This window comes from Aptenodytes patagonicus, chromosome 1 (assembly GCF_965638725.1).
Source record: "Aptenodytes patagonicus chromosome 1, bAptPat1.pri.cur, whole genome shotgun sequence".
In the NCBI taxonomy this organism is placed as follows: domain Eukaryota; kingdom Metazoa; phylum Chordata; class Aves; order Sphenisciformes; family Spheniscidae; genus Aptenodytes; species Aptenodytes patagonicus.
This window is the reverse complement of record NC_134949.1, coordinates 87,700,441-87,715,708: the sequence shown is the minus strand read 5'-3', so window position 1 is coordinate 87,715,708 and position 15,268 is coordinate 87,700,441. Positions and strand designations below refer to the sequence as shown.

The 15,268-nt window shown below is 45.5% G+C and overlaps 1 protein-coding gene and 1 pseudogene across 2 annotated transcripts; both read left to right on the top strand.

The window, feature by feature from the left end:
* The first annotated feature begins 4,137 nt into the window (after positions 1 to 4,137).
* Positions 4,138 to 15,268, top strand: C1S (complement C1s). Of its 2 annotated transcripts, none has more exons than XM_076346971.1 (13): positions 4,138 to 4,202; positions 5,969 to 6,238; positions 6,703 to 6,767; positions 7,197 to 7,401; positions 8,650 to 8,827; positions 9,093 to 9,218; positions 9,891 to 10,090; positions 10,310 to 10,463; positions 10,740 to 10,855; positions 11,088 to 11,166; positions 11,421 to 11,558; positions 11,892 to 11,966; positions 14,052 to 15,268. In XM_076346971.1, the coding sequence occupies exons 3-13, from the start codon at positions 6,763 to 6,765 to the stop codon at positions 14,843 to 14,845; spliced, it is 2,070 nt and encodes a 689-aa protein (XP_076203086.1). In that variant the 5' UTR covers positions 4,138 to 4,202; positions 5,969 to 6,238; positions 6,703 to 6,762; the 3' UTR covers positions 14,846 to 15,268. The 2 variants fall into 2 exon arrangements, with proteins under 2 accessions (XP_076203086.1, XP_076203076.1); XM_076346961.1 differs by having other exon boundaries at positions 5,941 to 6,238.
* LOC143155585 (large ribosomal subunit protein eL39 pseudogene) lies at positions 7,980 to 8,275 on the top strand (annotated as a pseudogene).

Genomic DNA, 15,268 nt, shown 5'->3' with positions numbered 1-15,268 from the left:
TGGGAATAGGTGCTTAGAGAGGCTGGGAAATCTTAAGCCTTGCAGATGTTCAGAAGATGCCTGGACAAGGCCCCAAGGCTCACAGAAGGTGAGAAAAATGGAAATGAAGAGTAATCAGTGCAGTAAGGAAGCGCATGGAGGGGAGATCTTGGCCTTGACCTCCAGAAGTCCCCTGAAGGCAGTGTAAGGTGCGGAGTGGCAGGCCAAGATGGTTAGTAGGGGTTTAAAAACCCTCCTGGATAGCTGACTCTATCAGGTTAGACTTTACAAATAGGTTACTCTATTTGTTCACCCTAACTGATCACTGTTTGCCAAACTTTTTGCAAGGTCCAAGGACTGACTGAATATCAATCTGTCATTTCCATGTTTAATTGGGTGTTTATGGTGTTTAGGCCAGTTTCCTAAGTAAATGAGGCCTGTGTGAGCATGCTGACTCTCTGTCCCTCCCCCAGTCACATTTGACAAGGAACAGGCATCTCAAACTTCTATGTTTGCAGAAGTCTCATGAAAATGGAGAGCCAGATTGGAGAGAGAGGCCTGTTAACATCACTGCTGAAGGAATCCACTCTATAATCAAGCTTCCTCCCATGTTTGATGCAATTAAATTATCCCACAGATTTAACACTTCTGGGGTTATAACCTCTTAAAATCTCTATCCTGCTCGACTATGCTGTTGTCTGACAGGGGATCATTGTTATCATTTTATTAAAAGTCCATGAACGAGTTAAAAAGTGATGAGAACATTCATGTAAGAAAGATCCACTGAGGGCATGTAAACAGTAAGATACGGATACAACTTCTGGCTCAGGAAGTCTCTACGCTTCAGATAGCCAAGAATGGAAGAATATACCAGCGAAATATCACCGTGTGCTAGCTTCCTTCCTTAAACCTCCACATCTGGCTTCCCCTCTCCTCATCCTTCCCCTTCCCTTCTCAGCCCCTTTCTATAAAAATTTAGATCATGCCTGGAGAATTATTTAGATTCTGTGGGCAATGGCCTTGCTTTGGAGGTCAAACTGTAACCTGGCACTGTTGCTGCGGCCACTGGTACTCTGTTGGGCTTGCCACGAGGGCTTATAGCATTGGGCTTAGCTTTCCATGTGCACCGGTACATCTCCTGCCCAAGTAGACCTCTGTCTCCTGGCAGATGCAGACTCCTTCTGATTTTGAAAAGGCAAGGTGCTCCATCTGGTTTTGGAGGCCTCATTTGTAGCAGCAAAAATGGCTTTGGACCACAGTCTTTCTCAAGTGGTGTCCTCCCATAGACCTCCAGCAGTCCATGCAAAACTGACCTGAGATTGCAGAAAAAAGGAGAGTTAGAGGCTGTATGCTGGGTTGGACCAACTTCTGTCTAGGTCCTTTGTGTTCTGGAATAGCTCAGGAAACAAACCTGTGAAACACTCCTTTTGTGCACAGAGTAACTTATTTGAAATGTCCACTATTTGTAAAATAAATTTTAAAAATACTGTAGTATTTAAATACACTTGTGGTCAGTTGTGTGTAGTGAAACAGAGTGCATATGAACTTGTAGATTTATTTCGTTCTGTAATTTACTATTGTCAGAGAAGGGTTTCAGAAGCAGCATCTACTCCTGAGATTGCCCAACAGTTTCCATTGCGAGATTCTGTTTTCAGTTGCTTGAAATGTTGCTATATTTGACCTGTTTAGACTAAATGCTAGATAGCCACTTCGGGTCAGAGCATAGCAGCTGTTTTTGAGACTCAGATCGTAATGAGTACCATTATTTTTCAGTATTATTATTTTTTAATAATCAGGGCAGTGCTATGCTTGGGAGGAGGGGGTGTAACCAAAAATCTTTCTTTACTGTCCTGAAGATATACCGTGGTTTCATGACATTACATAGGTATTAGTGTGAAACGTGAAGTTCACATGAGCTCAGCGTGGCAATAAGGGAATGTAGCTGCTAAAGGTTCTGCAAATTAATTTTTATTGACTGTGTTCAAGTGGTTCATGCAGCTTTCCCACAGACCACAGCTGCACAAGACCCCAGATGGTTCTTCAAGAGCTCTTGCAGGACTTTCCTTCCAGGACCATTTCTTCTGCACCGAGGAACTGAAACAGGAATCTTGTGCCCTGCCTTGCCAGTGCCTCTTCTCCCAGGCAGGCCTAAGAGCCTATCCTGATTCAAATGGCCACGGGAGAGGAGCAGGCTGCTAGGGGGCAAGGTGTCTATCTGGAGAGTGGGTGGGACTGCAGTTTAGGGTTGAACACTGACGAGGAGGAAGATACTGGAAAAGCAAGAGTCGGAATAAAATTAAATCTGACTGAAGTGTGCAGCTGGGAATCGCTGAGCCAAGGGAAGAGAGCACAGAGGGGGTGGGGAGAGAAACACCACTAGCAAGAGATGGAGTACGGAGGGCGAAGGGTGACTGCTTGGAAAAACAGGCAGGGGAAGACATGAAAATAAGTTTTAATTAGAAGCGTGGGTAGGAGGCCTTGGAGCCGGTAGGGAAATAGAAGCCAGGAGTGGGTGAATGACAAACCAGAGGGAGTCGGAGGAAGCTGGGACTCGGTGGACCTTTGAGATGGGGAGGCAATGGTATGCTTGGATACAATTCACCTTTTCGGTGTGGAAATTACTGCACAAATAAACACGATGTCAGAGCCTGTTTTTCAGACATCGCTGGCTCCGTTCCCCGGCCCCCCTCCACGAAATTAGGGAGTTGCAGTCCGCGTCCACTGTTTACGGTGGGTGAGCTCGGACACAACGCGACCGGCACACGCTGGTGTCGCCCGGGGGGGCGGTCAGGGAGCGCAGCACCAGGCACCCCACCCCGCTGACATCCATTTTGTCGCCGGGAGGGCCGGGCGGGGCTGCTCCCCAGGGCCGGGCCTCCCCGCCCTCGCCGGCTCCGCGGGGCCGGCCGGTCTCTGCTGCCGCCTCTCGGTGCCGCCGGGGCCGGCTGCAGCGGGCGGCCGTCGGCGGCGGGCTGGGCCTCCGCCCTTAGCTTCAGGGTGGGGGAAGCAGGCGGGAGACCCTCGCCCGTACCCGCAGCGCTCATCACTCGCGGCGTGGCTGCTCTGCCCTGGCTGGCAGGAGCGGCTGGCGCGTCTGAGGAAAGCTCGAGCACCGTGTCACTCCCGCCGGCCCAGGCTAGCCGTCTCCTGGAAGTTACCCGTCCTGCTGCAGGAACGTCGCGTTTCCCCTCACAGCAGCTGCTCCGCCACTGCAGTTTACAGCCGTGTGGTTTAAAGTAAGCCACAGTATTTAGGAACATTTTACTCTGATGGACAAAACTCTAAACTGTTCCTCTTCAGCCACTGGTTCACTGCTGGTGAAGCCATGCGTGCGGCGAGGATGGAAATCCCTAGGAAGGTCATGGCAGAACCCACGCCAGTTATCCACGGTGGGATATCGCCAGCTGTGAGTCAGAGCCCCGCACCCACAGGGAAAAGGCCTTGGGTGCGAACAAGACTATAGGGCTTCTGTTTTGTGGGAAAGGTGGTGCATCGCCTGTGCAGGCACTGTCTGTGCTTAACAGTCACAGGCGCTTGAAGCTACATCCAGGGGTGTAGAGGAAGGGAATCCAGAAGGGAAGAGGCATCTCAGTGTGGTACAGTGCATGGAGCAGAATGGTCCCAAGTCCCAGCTTTTGCTGGGAGGCTGTGGGAGCTTTGCATTCAGACTCGGTGCTGGAGGGAGTAAAAGAGGTGGATGGACTCTGGTGAAAATGTCCCTGGTACAGTATGCAGAATTAGAAATCAGTGGGTTATACTGAGCAGTTCTGAGCCAGTGCAGATTTTCCTGGGGCTTACCCAAGGCTCTGAATTTAACCACTGGCAACAAAACTGGCCTGGGTCACAAGAGCTAGGTGGGGAAGCGCGGCGTGCAAGAAACCCACTGAATGCTCTCACTAGCAGAATGGGAAACAGGCAAATTACTGCCGAGGTCTTGGTGGATCAAGGACATTTTACTTGGTACTTACGTATCCTTGATTTCCTGCTGATGGATTTCACCTAGTTAATGTTATGTTTTCTCTTTTAATATTTACTCCCTTTGTTTTATGCACTTACTCAGTGTTTCCAGATGGGAAAGTGTGGCTTTTCTTAAGAACTTGGGGAAAGCTTTTTTCCTCCCAACTTCCTGGGGGAAAACAAGCCAGTCAAGCCTGTTTTAGATGGTAATTTTATGAAAACCGGAACACTACTGCTCTTCATAACGTCTGGCAGAAATGTTACAGGTACGCAACTCTGAGTAATTTTAAGAAAAGGTTTGTTTTACACAATTTGGGAAAAGTAGTATGTGGTCATGTAATTTAGGAATTTAAGAGAATGTGTGTGCCTCTGAGCAGAATTATATTGCATTGGCAAAGTTAATGTTATCATTTATTAACCTTAATGGCATGATTTTGCCTCTTTTAAATTATTATTTTAATATGATTTCTGACATAGTTTTAGTGAATTGTAGAATATATTATCTAGCTGTTTCATCTTATGAATTGTAAAAACAATACAGATCTAGGCAAATGCAATAAAATGCTGTATGTGTACTCAATGTAACTATATACATCAATATCACCGGTCTTCTGCATCAATAGTTAGCATTATGCAGATATGTGCCCATATAAAATGCAGCTACCTTTTTATTTAACTATCTTCAGCAATCTTTTTCTTAATTAATAGGTATATTTCTTCTAAAGAATTATTAATATTCACACACATATTAATTTACCACTGCTACAGACAAGTTGAGTCAGGTTTATATGAAAATATACAATTCCCTTGTGATGAAATGACATGCATAATATATCAGCCCACACTCATTTTACTTCTGCCATGCCCATTTTAAAATATGATTGTGACTTAAAGAGTCACTGGCAGGGCCTTCACTTTGCCCAGTTCAGAGGAGAAAACATCTCTCCATGATTTGCTGTGTATCTTTTATCACTGTTTTCCTGGTTCTCAAAATTCTAGTTAGAAACACCATGCTGTGCTCCCAAGAGACATCAGAAGTGAGATGACATGCTGTTTTCTTTCTCTATCCATTCTCAGTTTGACAAACAGACTAGGCATGTTCTTCAAGTAAAGCCTTTATCCTGACTACAATGAAGTCAGTTATGATTCATCTGTAGGTGTTTCTCTCCCTTGACAATATAAAGGAGTCTTTCAGCTGGGCTTTGCTAACACGCTTTGCCCATGGCCTGTTGAAACTTGAACCATCCTGGCCAAAAGCAGCTCTGGAGTGTGCTGTGCTGATTGTAAAGGGTAGAGGTTGCAATGGAGTTTTACATTTTCATTTATAATCCAGCCCTGGTATAGCTGGTTTGTAAGGAGGAGGGGTTTTCTAGAGTACTAGTGACAGGTCTTTTAGCTTGTACGGTGGTATTTTGGTCTTGGCTTGTGGGCACTGGCTGGATTAAGGGTCCTACCTGCCATAGGTCTTGAAACTCCTTTCTGTACAGTCTTAGATCTAACTTGCTCCAGAGCCAAGTCTGATAACAAGTTGCTCTTACATGAAGTTCACTTGGTAAATAAAGAGGTAGTTATGAGTTCTCAGTCAAGTTCTTACTTACACGAGTGTTCCCATAACAAAAACCAGCAAAACAATGCACTCTTAACTCCTGCTGGTAGCCTGAGAGGCACAACATTGAATAGGCCACTGTCGTTTCCTTTTTTCCCCCTAAAAAAGGGTCTCTGAAGCATCAGATGAGGAGCAGTGGCAGCAGCCCTGTGGCCACCAGGTTGCAGTAACAGAATGGGCTCCGGCAAAGTGGTCTCTGGACAGGATGATTAAACATTCTTTTCCGTGCAAAAGCATTGGACCAGTTCTCACGTGGACTCTCCCTTTTCTACACCCTTTGGATTTTGTTCCTAACTTTTAAAAGGGAGGGGGAAGAGGGGGAGATGGGACGCAGCCGAAACTCTGTTCCCTGCCCTTTTCCCAAAAGTCATCTGATTTCCCGAAAATGCCTAATACAGACCAGATCTGTGTGCTCCCCCCGCGCAGCCGGAGCCAACAGGATTGTGCAACTTGTTCTGGAAATTCCCCTTCCTGCCGAGAGCCAGCAAGCCGAGCATCTCACCGCAGCGGGGAGGCTGGGAAGCCGCATCCCACAGGTAGAGGGTGCTGCGATATTGCGCGTTAGAGGTCTCTTCCCCAGCCCCCAGCCTTGGCTACGTTTGGAGGAGGGTGTGAACAGCAAGAAAAAAGAAAAAGAGAAAGAGAGAAAAGAGAAGGGAAGAGAGAAGAAAACCAGACACGAACTAGGGAGAGAAGGTAAATATTGCAAGCATTAGAAATGGGAAAGGAAAATATTCCTGAGCGTCGCTGTCTGACAGCTAGAAGAGTCAGGACAAGTTGCTCCCCAACCCCAGGGTCTTAGCATAATTTTTGGGGTGCTGGGAAGAATGGATTGGGTACCCTGGGGGGGAGGTGCTTTCTATCTTAATTTGCTGTGCACCAGCATGGTGTTTGGAGACACTGGTGGTCATAAGGGGAGAACGTGAGTACCAGTGAATACCAAGGTAGAGACTATCTCTCCGTTTTGTCAGTACGGAGCCTAGCATCCCTTCTTGATGCTTGGGGTTGCTGTATGCAGGAAGGAACAGAGATACAAACTTGCTTTTGAGGCAAAACATTGACGTATTCTCCACAAGCTGGGGTTTTAGGGTCTTTGACCTGCCTAGCAGACACGCAGAAGCACAGGCAACATTAATCAATCACACTGTTTTTTGTCCCAGACCATAACTCCAAAGTCCAATTCCCGAAAATTTTCGGAAAGGAAGATCTGCTTTTTCCAGATGTGGTGAGTTATTGAACCTCCAAGGGGAACTCAGGTTTATTGATAATTTCATTTTATAAATTAGGTGGTTTTCCTGTAGTACTGTACTGATTCTCAAATCTGAATGTATCTATAGCCCAAGTAGCCTCCAGAACAAGGCAGTGAAGTAGGGAATAGCACTTAAGACCCTTGTGTTCAACTCCTGCAGCATTACCAGCTCTTACAGAGCTGGAGAGGAGCAGAGAGCACGACTGAGGTTGTACTCTTTCTGTGTGGAGGGCTACAGGAGAAAGACAAGCACCACACAGCCACAGCGTTGGTCATTAAAACTCCAAAGCCAGGAGTTATGCTGCATGCTATGTACAGCCAAAGACTAGCTTTTTCACTATAGACTGTGTGCGTATGCAGACGGAGAAGACTACTGCAATGTCATCTTCCTTCCTCTTTTCTCAGGTACCTTATCTTCTTCTGTTTCCCTCTCTGGGCCGATGCAGCCTCCATGTATGGTGAGATCTTGTCACCCAATTATCCTCAGGTGTATCCCAATGATGTGCAGAAATCTTGGGAAATCCAGGTCCCTTCAGGATATGGCATTCGCCTTTATTTCACACATATGGATCTTGAACCATCGCAGAACTGCGAATATGACTTTGTGAAGGTACTGTCCCTGTCCTCAAGTGAGAAAAAGACAAGAAGGCGGGTTACAGAACAGCAAAGCTGTGTACAAAGCTCAGGGCTGGAAGAGGAGATAGTCACATCCTTCCTGTTCTGAGCTCCAAGAAGCCCAAATGATTGAGTGTATCTGCACTAGCAGTCACTAAATTGATTTGAGTTTGCCTCATAGCCACATGAGTATTGTCTGCCAACTGCATGTCCCATCTATATCCCCTTCCCCATGTTTCTCCTATATTCATACGAAAAGCCTTCTTAGCCACCACTGACACCTCCCTATTGCAAGGCATATTCTTAGCCAGTGAACCGTAGGTATAAAAGGACCATTTTCTTAGAGCATTGCTTTTCTGTCCCTGAAAGTATTCAGAATTAATCCATGAGTGGACATAGATGATTTAATGCTATCAGAAATTGATTGGAAATGATGAAGGTTAAAAACAACCAAGAGATCTGTGTATGGATAGTGGGCACTCAGATAAAGTGCTGTGGTCCATTGCACCACAGTTTTCTATGATCTATGTGCCACAGATTTCTTAAAACTTAGAGACCCACTAGCTCTGCTCCATGTTGTCCCACAAGGCACAAAAGATCAAGCATTTCCACACAGACAGAAACAAGACCATCCTATTCTGCAATAGCTATGTGTGAAAAGGGGCAATAAGATCAGGTGCAGCACCAGAACGAGACTTTGGAGAAGGACCAAGGTGGGACAGTAGGATGGATGTGCTCTGCTGGGAGCTGTAATAACACGTGTCCTTTTGCAACAAACCGATGAACCTGTTAGACTGCTCTGCAGACTGTCAGTGATTGGTTTTGCCATTTTGAACCACGGGGTTGATTTTTTGTACAGGTGGGCCTGAGGAAAGGATGTTAACAGAGAATTTTCTGGATTAATTTGTACCTGAGAAATTAAGACAGGCATTTCACAGCTGGGAAGCCAGTAGGAGGGAACACTCCTCAAGCGTCTTGAATGTCATAAAACTGGTTGTCTAGGGGCTCTGTTCAGCTGTACCCTGGCTGCCAGCCTTGGCCAGCTCGGTGGATGACACAGCAGCCTTAGTCCCTCCTGCTAGCTATGTGACATAGCCGTGCCCTGGCAGATCTACCTGAATGTTGTGAGAAATGCATGCAATTTAGGAGCCTTTGGTTAGCCACCTATAAGCTGAAAGACTCAAGTGTTGGTGATTACATGTATTCCAGTAATGAGATAAGACCTCTCTGCATTCTTCTGCAGATCCTGTCTGGTGACCATGTTGAAGGCGTGCTTTGTGGGCGGAAGAAAGCTCATGCCCCTGGCTCCTCGATTGTGGAGGAATTTCATGTTCCTTATAACACCCTCACTCTGAGCTTCCAATCAGACTTTTCCAATGAGGAGCGTTTCACTGGTTTTGCGGCCTACTATGTTGCAGTGGGTAAGGTTAAAACAGCCTCCTCTGAATCTCTGTAGTGTCCAGGCTAGCCGGGGAGGAAAGCTGACAGAAGGGTTTTCCTTACAAGAATGCCTTATTTGAAAGAGATCCCAGCAGACAGGACTGCTTTCCAATATGACCAGTATAAATGCTGTCTTCGAGATACCTTTTCCTTGTTGTCCACCAGTGTTTGCTTCACTTTCTCATCTTCCTCCTGCCCTTAGGGCCCTTTCCTAATCTTGGCTGATTCATCTTTTCACACTTGCAGACTTGGATGAGTGTACGGATTTTGTGGAGGAACCTTGCAGTCATTACTGTAATAATTATGTTGGAGGTTACTTCTGTACCTGTCCACCAGATTATTTCCTCTATGAGGATAAGAAAACATGCGGAGGTAAGAGACCTACATAAGCTGTGGTCAACAGCAAAAGTTAATTTAGGCCAAGTGAGATACTGTATATGGAAGACCTTCTCTATCAACCTTCTCAACCAGTTGTGACAGGTATATTTTGGGGAAAAAAACATACCAGTGCAAATCTGAACTGGCAGTAAACTGTGATTTTGGGAATGTCTATTAACATATTCTTAACGTTCTTCTTTTTTGTGTCAAAAGAATTAAGAAACTACTAAATGACATTCTTTAAAGACTGTGATGGAGAGCCTTGTTAGCATACTGCTATCTGTGAATCTTTTAATCTCTGACAAAACAGGGCAGTTCAATAAAGACACAAAAATGGCCAAGGGGCTGCTTGGCTTGAATCAAAAAATTGCAAAGTCACAAATGGTGCATGTTGAAAGGAGTATAATATGAGGACCTGAGCATGAGGGGAGGGGGCCTAAATCACGGGTGGAAGGTAAAAAGAAAGGCCACTAGAAGTTAAAGGCCCTGGCTAATTGGATAGGGAGTGGCCCTGGTTTCAGTTTCTTGGAAAGATGCAGTGTTGTGACATGGTTAATGCAGGCGACTGGGGAGACTGGAGAGGTAGTGGAAGAGGGAAAGCTTGTCAGCTTCATACATGGACCATTTCCTTTCTGAATCCTACCTGTGTTCCTACCTTAATCCTAGTGAACTGCAGCGGAAATGTCTTCACTGAGCCATCAGGGGAGATTTCCAGCCCCAACTATCCCAACCAGTACCCGGAGAACTCGCGGTGTGAGTACCGAGTGGCCCTGAGGCCAGGCTACTTTGTGGCATTGACCATACGCAGTGGGGACTTCGACGTGGAACCAGCCGACTCAAAAGGGAGTTGCCACGACAGCTTAACAGTAGGTGTGGGGCTTAGGGAGGGATTCAGGATGCTCTGGATCTCCCCTCAATCTCCTCATATTCAGAAGACCCTTTGACTGCTTAACTTTATTTTCAACTATGTTGCCTTTTGAAGTTCTTGGGGATACATTTGGATATGTATATATTGAATATATATTTGAGTATCTCTCTGAATACATTTGGTATTTCTCATTTCTTCTTGTTTGTTATTTTCCCAGCTTGTCTCTGGAAAGCAGCATTTTGGTCCCTATTGTGGCAGCAAATTCCCAGGTCCTCCTGAAATCAAAACTAGGAACAACATTCTTGACATTATCTTCCAGACAGACCATGCAGTACAGCACAAAGGCTGGAAAATACGCTACTATGGGGATCGTGAGTAAACACTTGGGAAAGCGTTCCCTCTGCTGCTGAGTTAGGGAGAGAGTTTGTCCCGGGTCAGATTCATGGTACAACAGGTTGTTAACAAGTTCACAGCTGCTGGTATTGAGTAAACAGAGGATGCCTGTTTACTAGGGAAAATAGTCACTGGGGAGAAAGAAGTTGGGAGCTGGAAGGAGAGTAAATCTTGAACCAGTTAATCGCTGATTTGCTGGAAGAAGAGTAAATCTTGAACCAGTTAATCACTGATTTCCACCTATCTCTTCAAAGCTGTAACCTGTCCCCCAAGTGTCATCCCAAACTCTGTTCTTGACCCAAAGAAGGACAGGTATATCCTCAAGGACAATGTGAAGGTGACCTGTGTGGAAGGCTACGAAATTGTGAGGGTAAGTTACATAAAAAAGTATGTATCCTCTCTGGCCCTCTCAGCAGCTTCCTGATGCCATTTCCCATCAGGTGTCCTGAGCACCTTTGGGGACTCAAAGTTTTCACCACAGCTGTAGTAAGTGGAAACTTCTTTCAGCCACTGCAGCATTTTGAGGACCCTCCCTTGGAGTGCCTGTGTCAGATACATTTCATGGCCAGTGACTTACATGGATCATGTGTTCTTTTCCCTAGCAACGAGACAGCATCATGACTTTTCACTCCAGCTGTCAGGACAACGGTGAATGGAGCAACTCCCATTTCAGCTGTGTTCGTAAGTGATCTGTCTTTGTATTGTGGGAAGCGGACTGGAATGGAGCCTTTAGGCTCTAGATCCACTGTATCTCCAGATTAGGAGAATGCTGAAGGACTGGGATGTGAGCATGCTGAAGGGACAGAGGAAGTGAGTGCTGATGACTGTACAGGGACCAGAGGAGCTGAGTGGTTCCGCATCATACAGAATAATCATATTGTTGGGTAAGGATGCCCCTTTGTTTATATTTGATCGTTTTTGTTTCTTCTCTACAGCTGTGAACTGTGGTGATCCCATTCCTATTGACAATGCCCAAGCCGTATACGTCTCCGAACTTCATGAGCCTCTGTACAAAGCTGCTTTCCGGTACCAATGTGATGCACCTTACTATACCCTAAAAAACAAAGGGGATGGTAAGCATTGCCTCTGCTACACAAAAATATTTCTTTGATCAAAGGCCTAAGAAATGGTACTGGCATCATCATGGGACTAGGATTATATCCCATCAGGTCAAGACTGGGAAAAAGTTCTTATTGGTGTGGGGTTGCAGGTGGTAGTTTTGTGTTGCCTTTGTGTTTAATATGCTCTGTTAATGTCTGTACTTGGGCTGTTGACCTTAAATGCATTAGTAAGTCCTCTCTCCATTTGCCTGGTGTGTGAACCATGGAGATTTTTGTCACATCTACTTACCCTCTCTTCATCTTGATTGTATCCTTATGGCATTCTTTTTTCTTGTGTTTTCCAAGTGGTGTATCAGTGCTCAGCCAGTGGAGAATGGGTCAATGAAGAGATGGGAACAAAACCACCAAAATGTGTCCCAGGTACTACCAAGAACTGTGTATATGTACATGCAACATATGAAGACCACTGCTCCTTTCATTTTCCTGTTTTTCAACTGCTAAGCCTGAAAGTACAGTTGATCCTTTCTATGTTGTTTGAATCACATTGGACAGGGTATTTCTGAAAGCTGTGGGCCCCAAAGAAGGGTCAGATGAGGCAGCAGAAAGAAACTGGAAACAAAAGTGGGCAACATAATAAGACATCTGGTATAACAGGACCTTTTCAAGTATCAGTGTGTGTTTCTGCACCAGTTTCCCCACCTTCAAGTGTGCCCATTCTCAAGTCGTTCAGTGCTTTAGATCTCTGGCTGCATTGCAGGTAGCAAAAAGACTGACAGGTCAAAAGAGATGTCCAACAATGCTGGGCCTTTCTGTCTTTGGTCCCTCCCAAGCTACACTGAGAGCTGTAGCTTCTCTTCAGTCCTCTCCTGGGGGTAGTGCCCAGCTGTCCACTGGTCACTACAGATGCAGCACTACAGGGAAAGGTCTTTCACTACTCTCACTGGAAGTCATAGCCTAAACCCTTAAGGTTTAATGTGTCCGTCAGTATTCAGCTATACTTAATATGTCTGAAAGCTCAAGCAAGATTCCTGTCAAGGACCTTCTCATCCTCTCTTTGTGTACTGGGGAGACACTGAGGAGGGAAGTGCATAGGTACTACTCCTGCTCGTGACTGCTGGTAGTTATGGCTGGGTCTTAACTTCCAGCTGATAGAGAGAATTTTAAATCCTATGTATTCTGCACGCTGTTCAGCTTACCTTCTTAGAGGAGGCAGCATGCCTAGGTACATAATGCCTGTTCACTACTCCAAACCCCCAAATCTTCATTGGCAAAGTACAAGATCCAGCTGAAGATGATTCAACCCTCTTAAGGGCCAGCTCAGCCAGTGACTTGGACTATACAAGTGCACGGTGCAAAAGGCAAATTGTAAGATAAAGCTCAGGGAATTTACCACCCAAGAGGAGGTTACAAAGAATATGAAGCCTGACTCTTCTCAGTGGGACACAGCAATAAAAGACAATGCCAGGCAATGGGCACAAGTTGCAACAAAGGAAATTCTGATTGTATTTAAGGAAAAATACTCCCCCAGAGCACTGGAACTGTTGTCCAGAGAGGCTGGCTAATCACCACCCTTGGAGGTGATCAGAAATCACCTGTCAAATCCCCTGAGCAACCTGGCTTTGCAGTTAGGAGGGCAGGGGGAAGGGCGGTTAGGTTGAACTAGAGACATCAAGAGGTACCTTCCAGCCTAAATCTTTCTATGATTACGTGAAATTCTTTAACAAACTCTGCTTCATTTAAATTGGAAGCTACCTACTGGCTATAGTTCCTTAATCTCTGACTATATGACGAAGGGCTCAATGTAAACAAGGCAATGTGATAAGAAATCAATTTCCTAGCTATGTCAGAATGACCAGCCTTATTTATGCCCTTAGTGCTCACATTCTGCAAAACCTTATAGAACATTTTACTCAAAGAGCATGGAGCATCTCTGCACCCATAAGACCCACAGATAAGATCTCCATTAACCCACTGCTTAAGATTTTACATACCAAAAGAATGGAGAGGAAAAATGGTAAAACATCAGTGACAAACCTGAACACTTAACCTGAGACTATCTGGAGTTCACAAAAAAAAATCATTTTAAAGAGCAGTGTCATATTTCTAAGAACTTAAGCAAATATTTTTTCAAAGACAATCCCTTCACCTACAGGACATAATTCAGCAAAGGAAAAATGCTAACTAGAATGCAATTAAATTGTGAGCTTCGACATACCCAACAGTGGCAGGATGACAACTGCTTTCCACAACAAGAATTTGAGAATGAGTATCTTCAGCCTAAATTGAATGTTGATAGTAGTTTTGCTTGAATTTTCTTGACTTTCTCTGTAAATACTAGTTGCAAACTCTATGACATAGAATATAAACATCAGTTACTCAGAATCAAAAATTATTTAGAGGACACAGGAAGGAGGGGACTATGGGCTTTTTAGCAGTACCAAAGAACCCCCTATTTGTAATTGCTGATTCTCCCATCTGGTTCCTCTTTTTTTCTTTTCTTTCCAGTCTGTGGGGTGCCTAGTAAACCCATCCGAGAGAAAGCAAAGATTTTTGGAGGCACCCTTGCAGAAAAGGGCAACTTTCCCTGGCAGGTGTATTTCGATTACCCAAGAGGAGGTGGTGTACTCATCTCTGAAAGATGGGTAATGACTGCGGCTCATGTGCTGGAGGGATACGACAAGCCCAACATGTATGCTGGGGTAATCAATGTTGGTAGAGAATCTCTGTACTGGGAGGCCAAGCAGCTGATCCCAGAGGCTTCATTCATCCATCCTGATTGGAAGAAGCAGCCCATAGAAACCAGGACCGATTTTGATAATGATATTGCACTAGTGAAGCTGAGGGATCCCGTGAAGATGGGCCCAAACATCTCACCCCTCTGTCTTCCTGGTAAATCACCTGAGTATGAGCTGCAAGAAGGGACTCTGGGCTACATTGCTGGCTGGGGCCAGAGAGAGCGCGGAAGACTGCCTATTTATCTTTGGAAGGCCCAGATTCCTGTGGTGGACATGGATAAGTGCCGATCTGTGAAACCAGAGGGCTCTGCTGATTCCAGTGCTTACCGATTCACTGACAATATGATCTGTGCTGGTGGTGACAAGGACAGCTGTAAGGGGGATAGTGGTGGAGCCTACGCTATCCAAGATCCTCTTGATGACAGACGGTACTATGTGGCTGGGCTGATCTCCTGGGGACCAAGATGTGGTACCTTTGGTCTTTACACCAAGGTAGTGCGTTATTTGGACTGGATTACAGAGACCATGAGCAAGCATGAGGATGCAGAAGCTTGGCAGGATTAGCTCTTTCTCCTTTCAGCACAGTCACCCTTTCTAAATGTGATGGTTACACGTTCAGGCTGGCTGTGATCCTGTTCACTCTGTGTATATAACGGGCCTACTCATTGTGTCTGTGCTGAGTGGAGAGTCAGGAGTATGTATCTGTTTCTCCCACTGTCATTGTGTCTGGGAAGTGAAATTCTCTTTCTTCCACTCATAGTAGCGTAAGAGGAAAATGGAGGCTTCTTCTGCTTCCTCTCATTTTTTTCTGTCCCATTTTTTCCCACTTGGACAAGACCTAGCCATGCACCACCTGACAAGGAGATTTCAGTGAAGATGAGACAATAATTGTTGGTTCCCAGGGTAGGTTCAGAGCCTGGTTTCTGATTTATGTATTTCCTGTATGGTTCAGAATATCTAACAGCATTAAAGAATGTCCGAACTGCC

Bases quoted from the DNA above. Each gene is read 5' to 3' on its own strand.
- C1S (XM_076346971.1), top strand. The intron at 10,091-10,309 runs GTAGGTGTGGGG...TTATTTTCCCAG, and splicing joins GTTGCCACGACAGCTTAACA to CTTGTCTCTGGAAAGCAGCA. The intron at 11,559-11,891 runs GTAAGCATTGCC...GTGTTTTCCAAG, and splicing joins CCTAAAAAACAAAGGGGATG to TGGTGTATCAGTGCTCAGCC.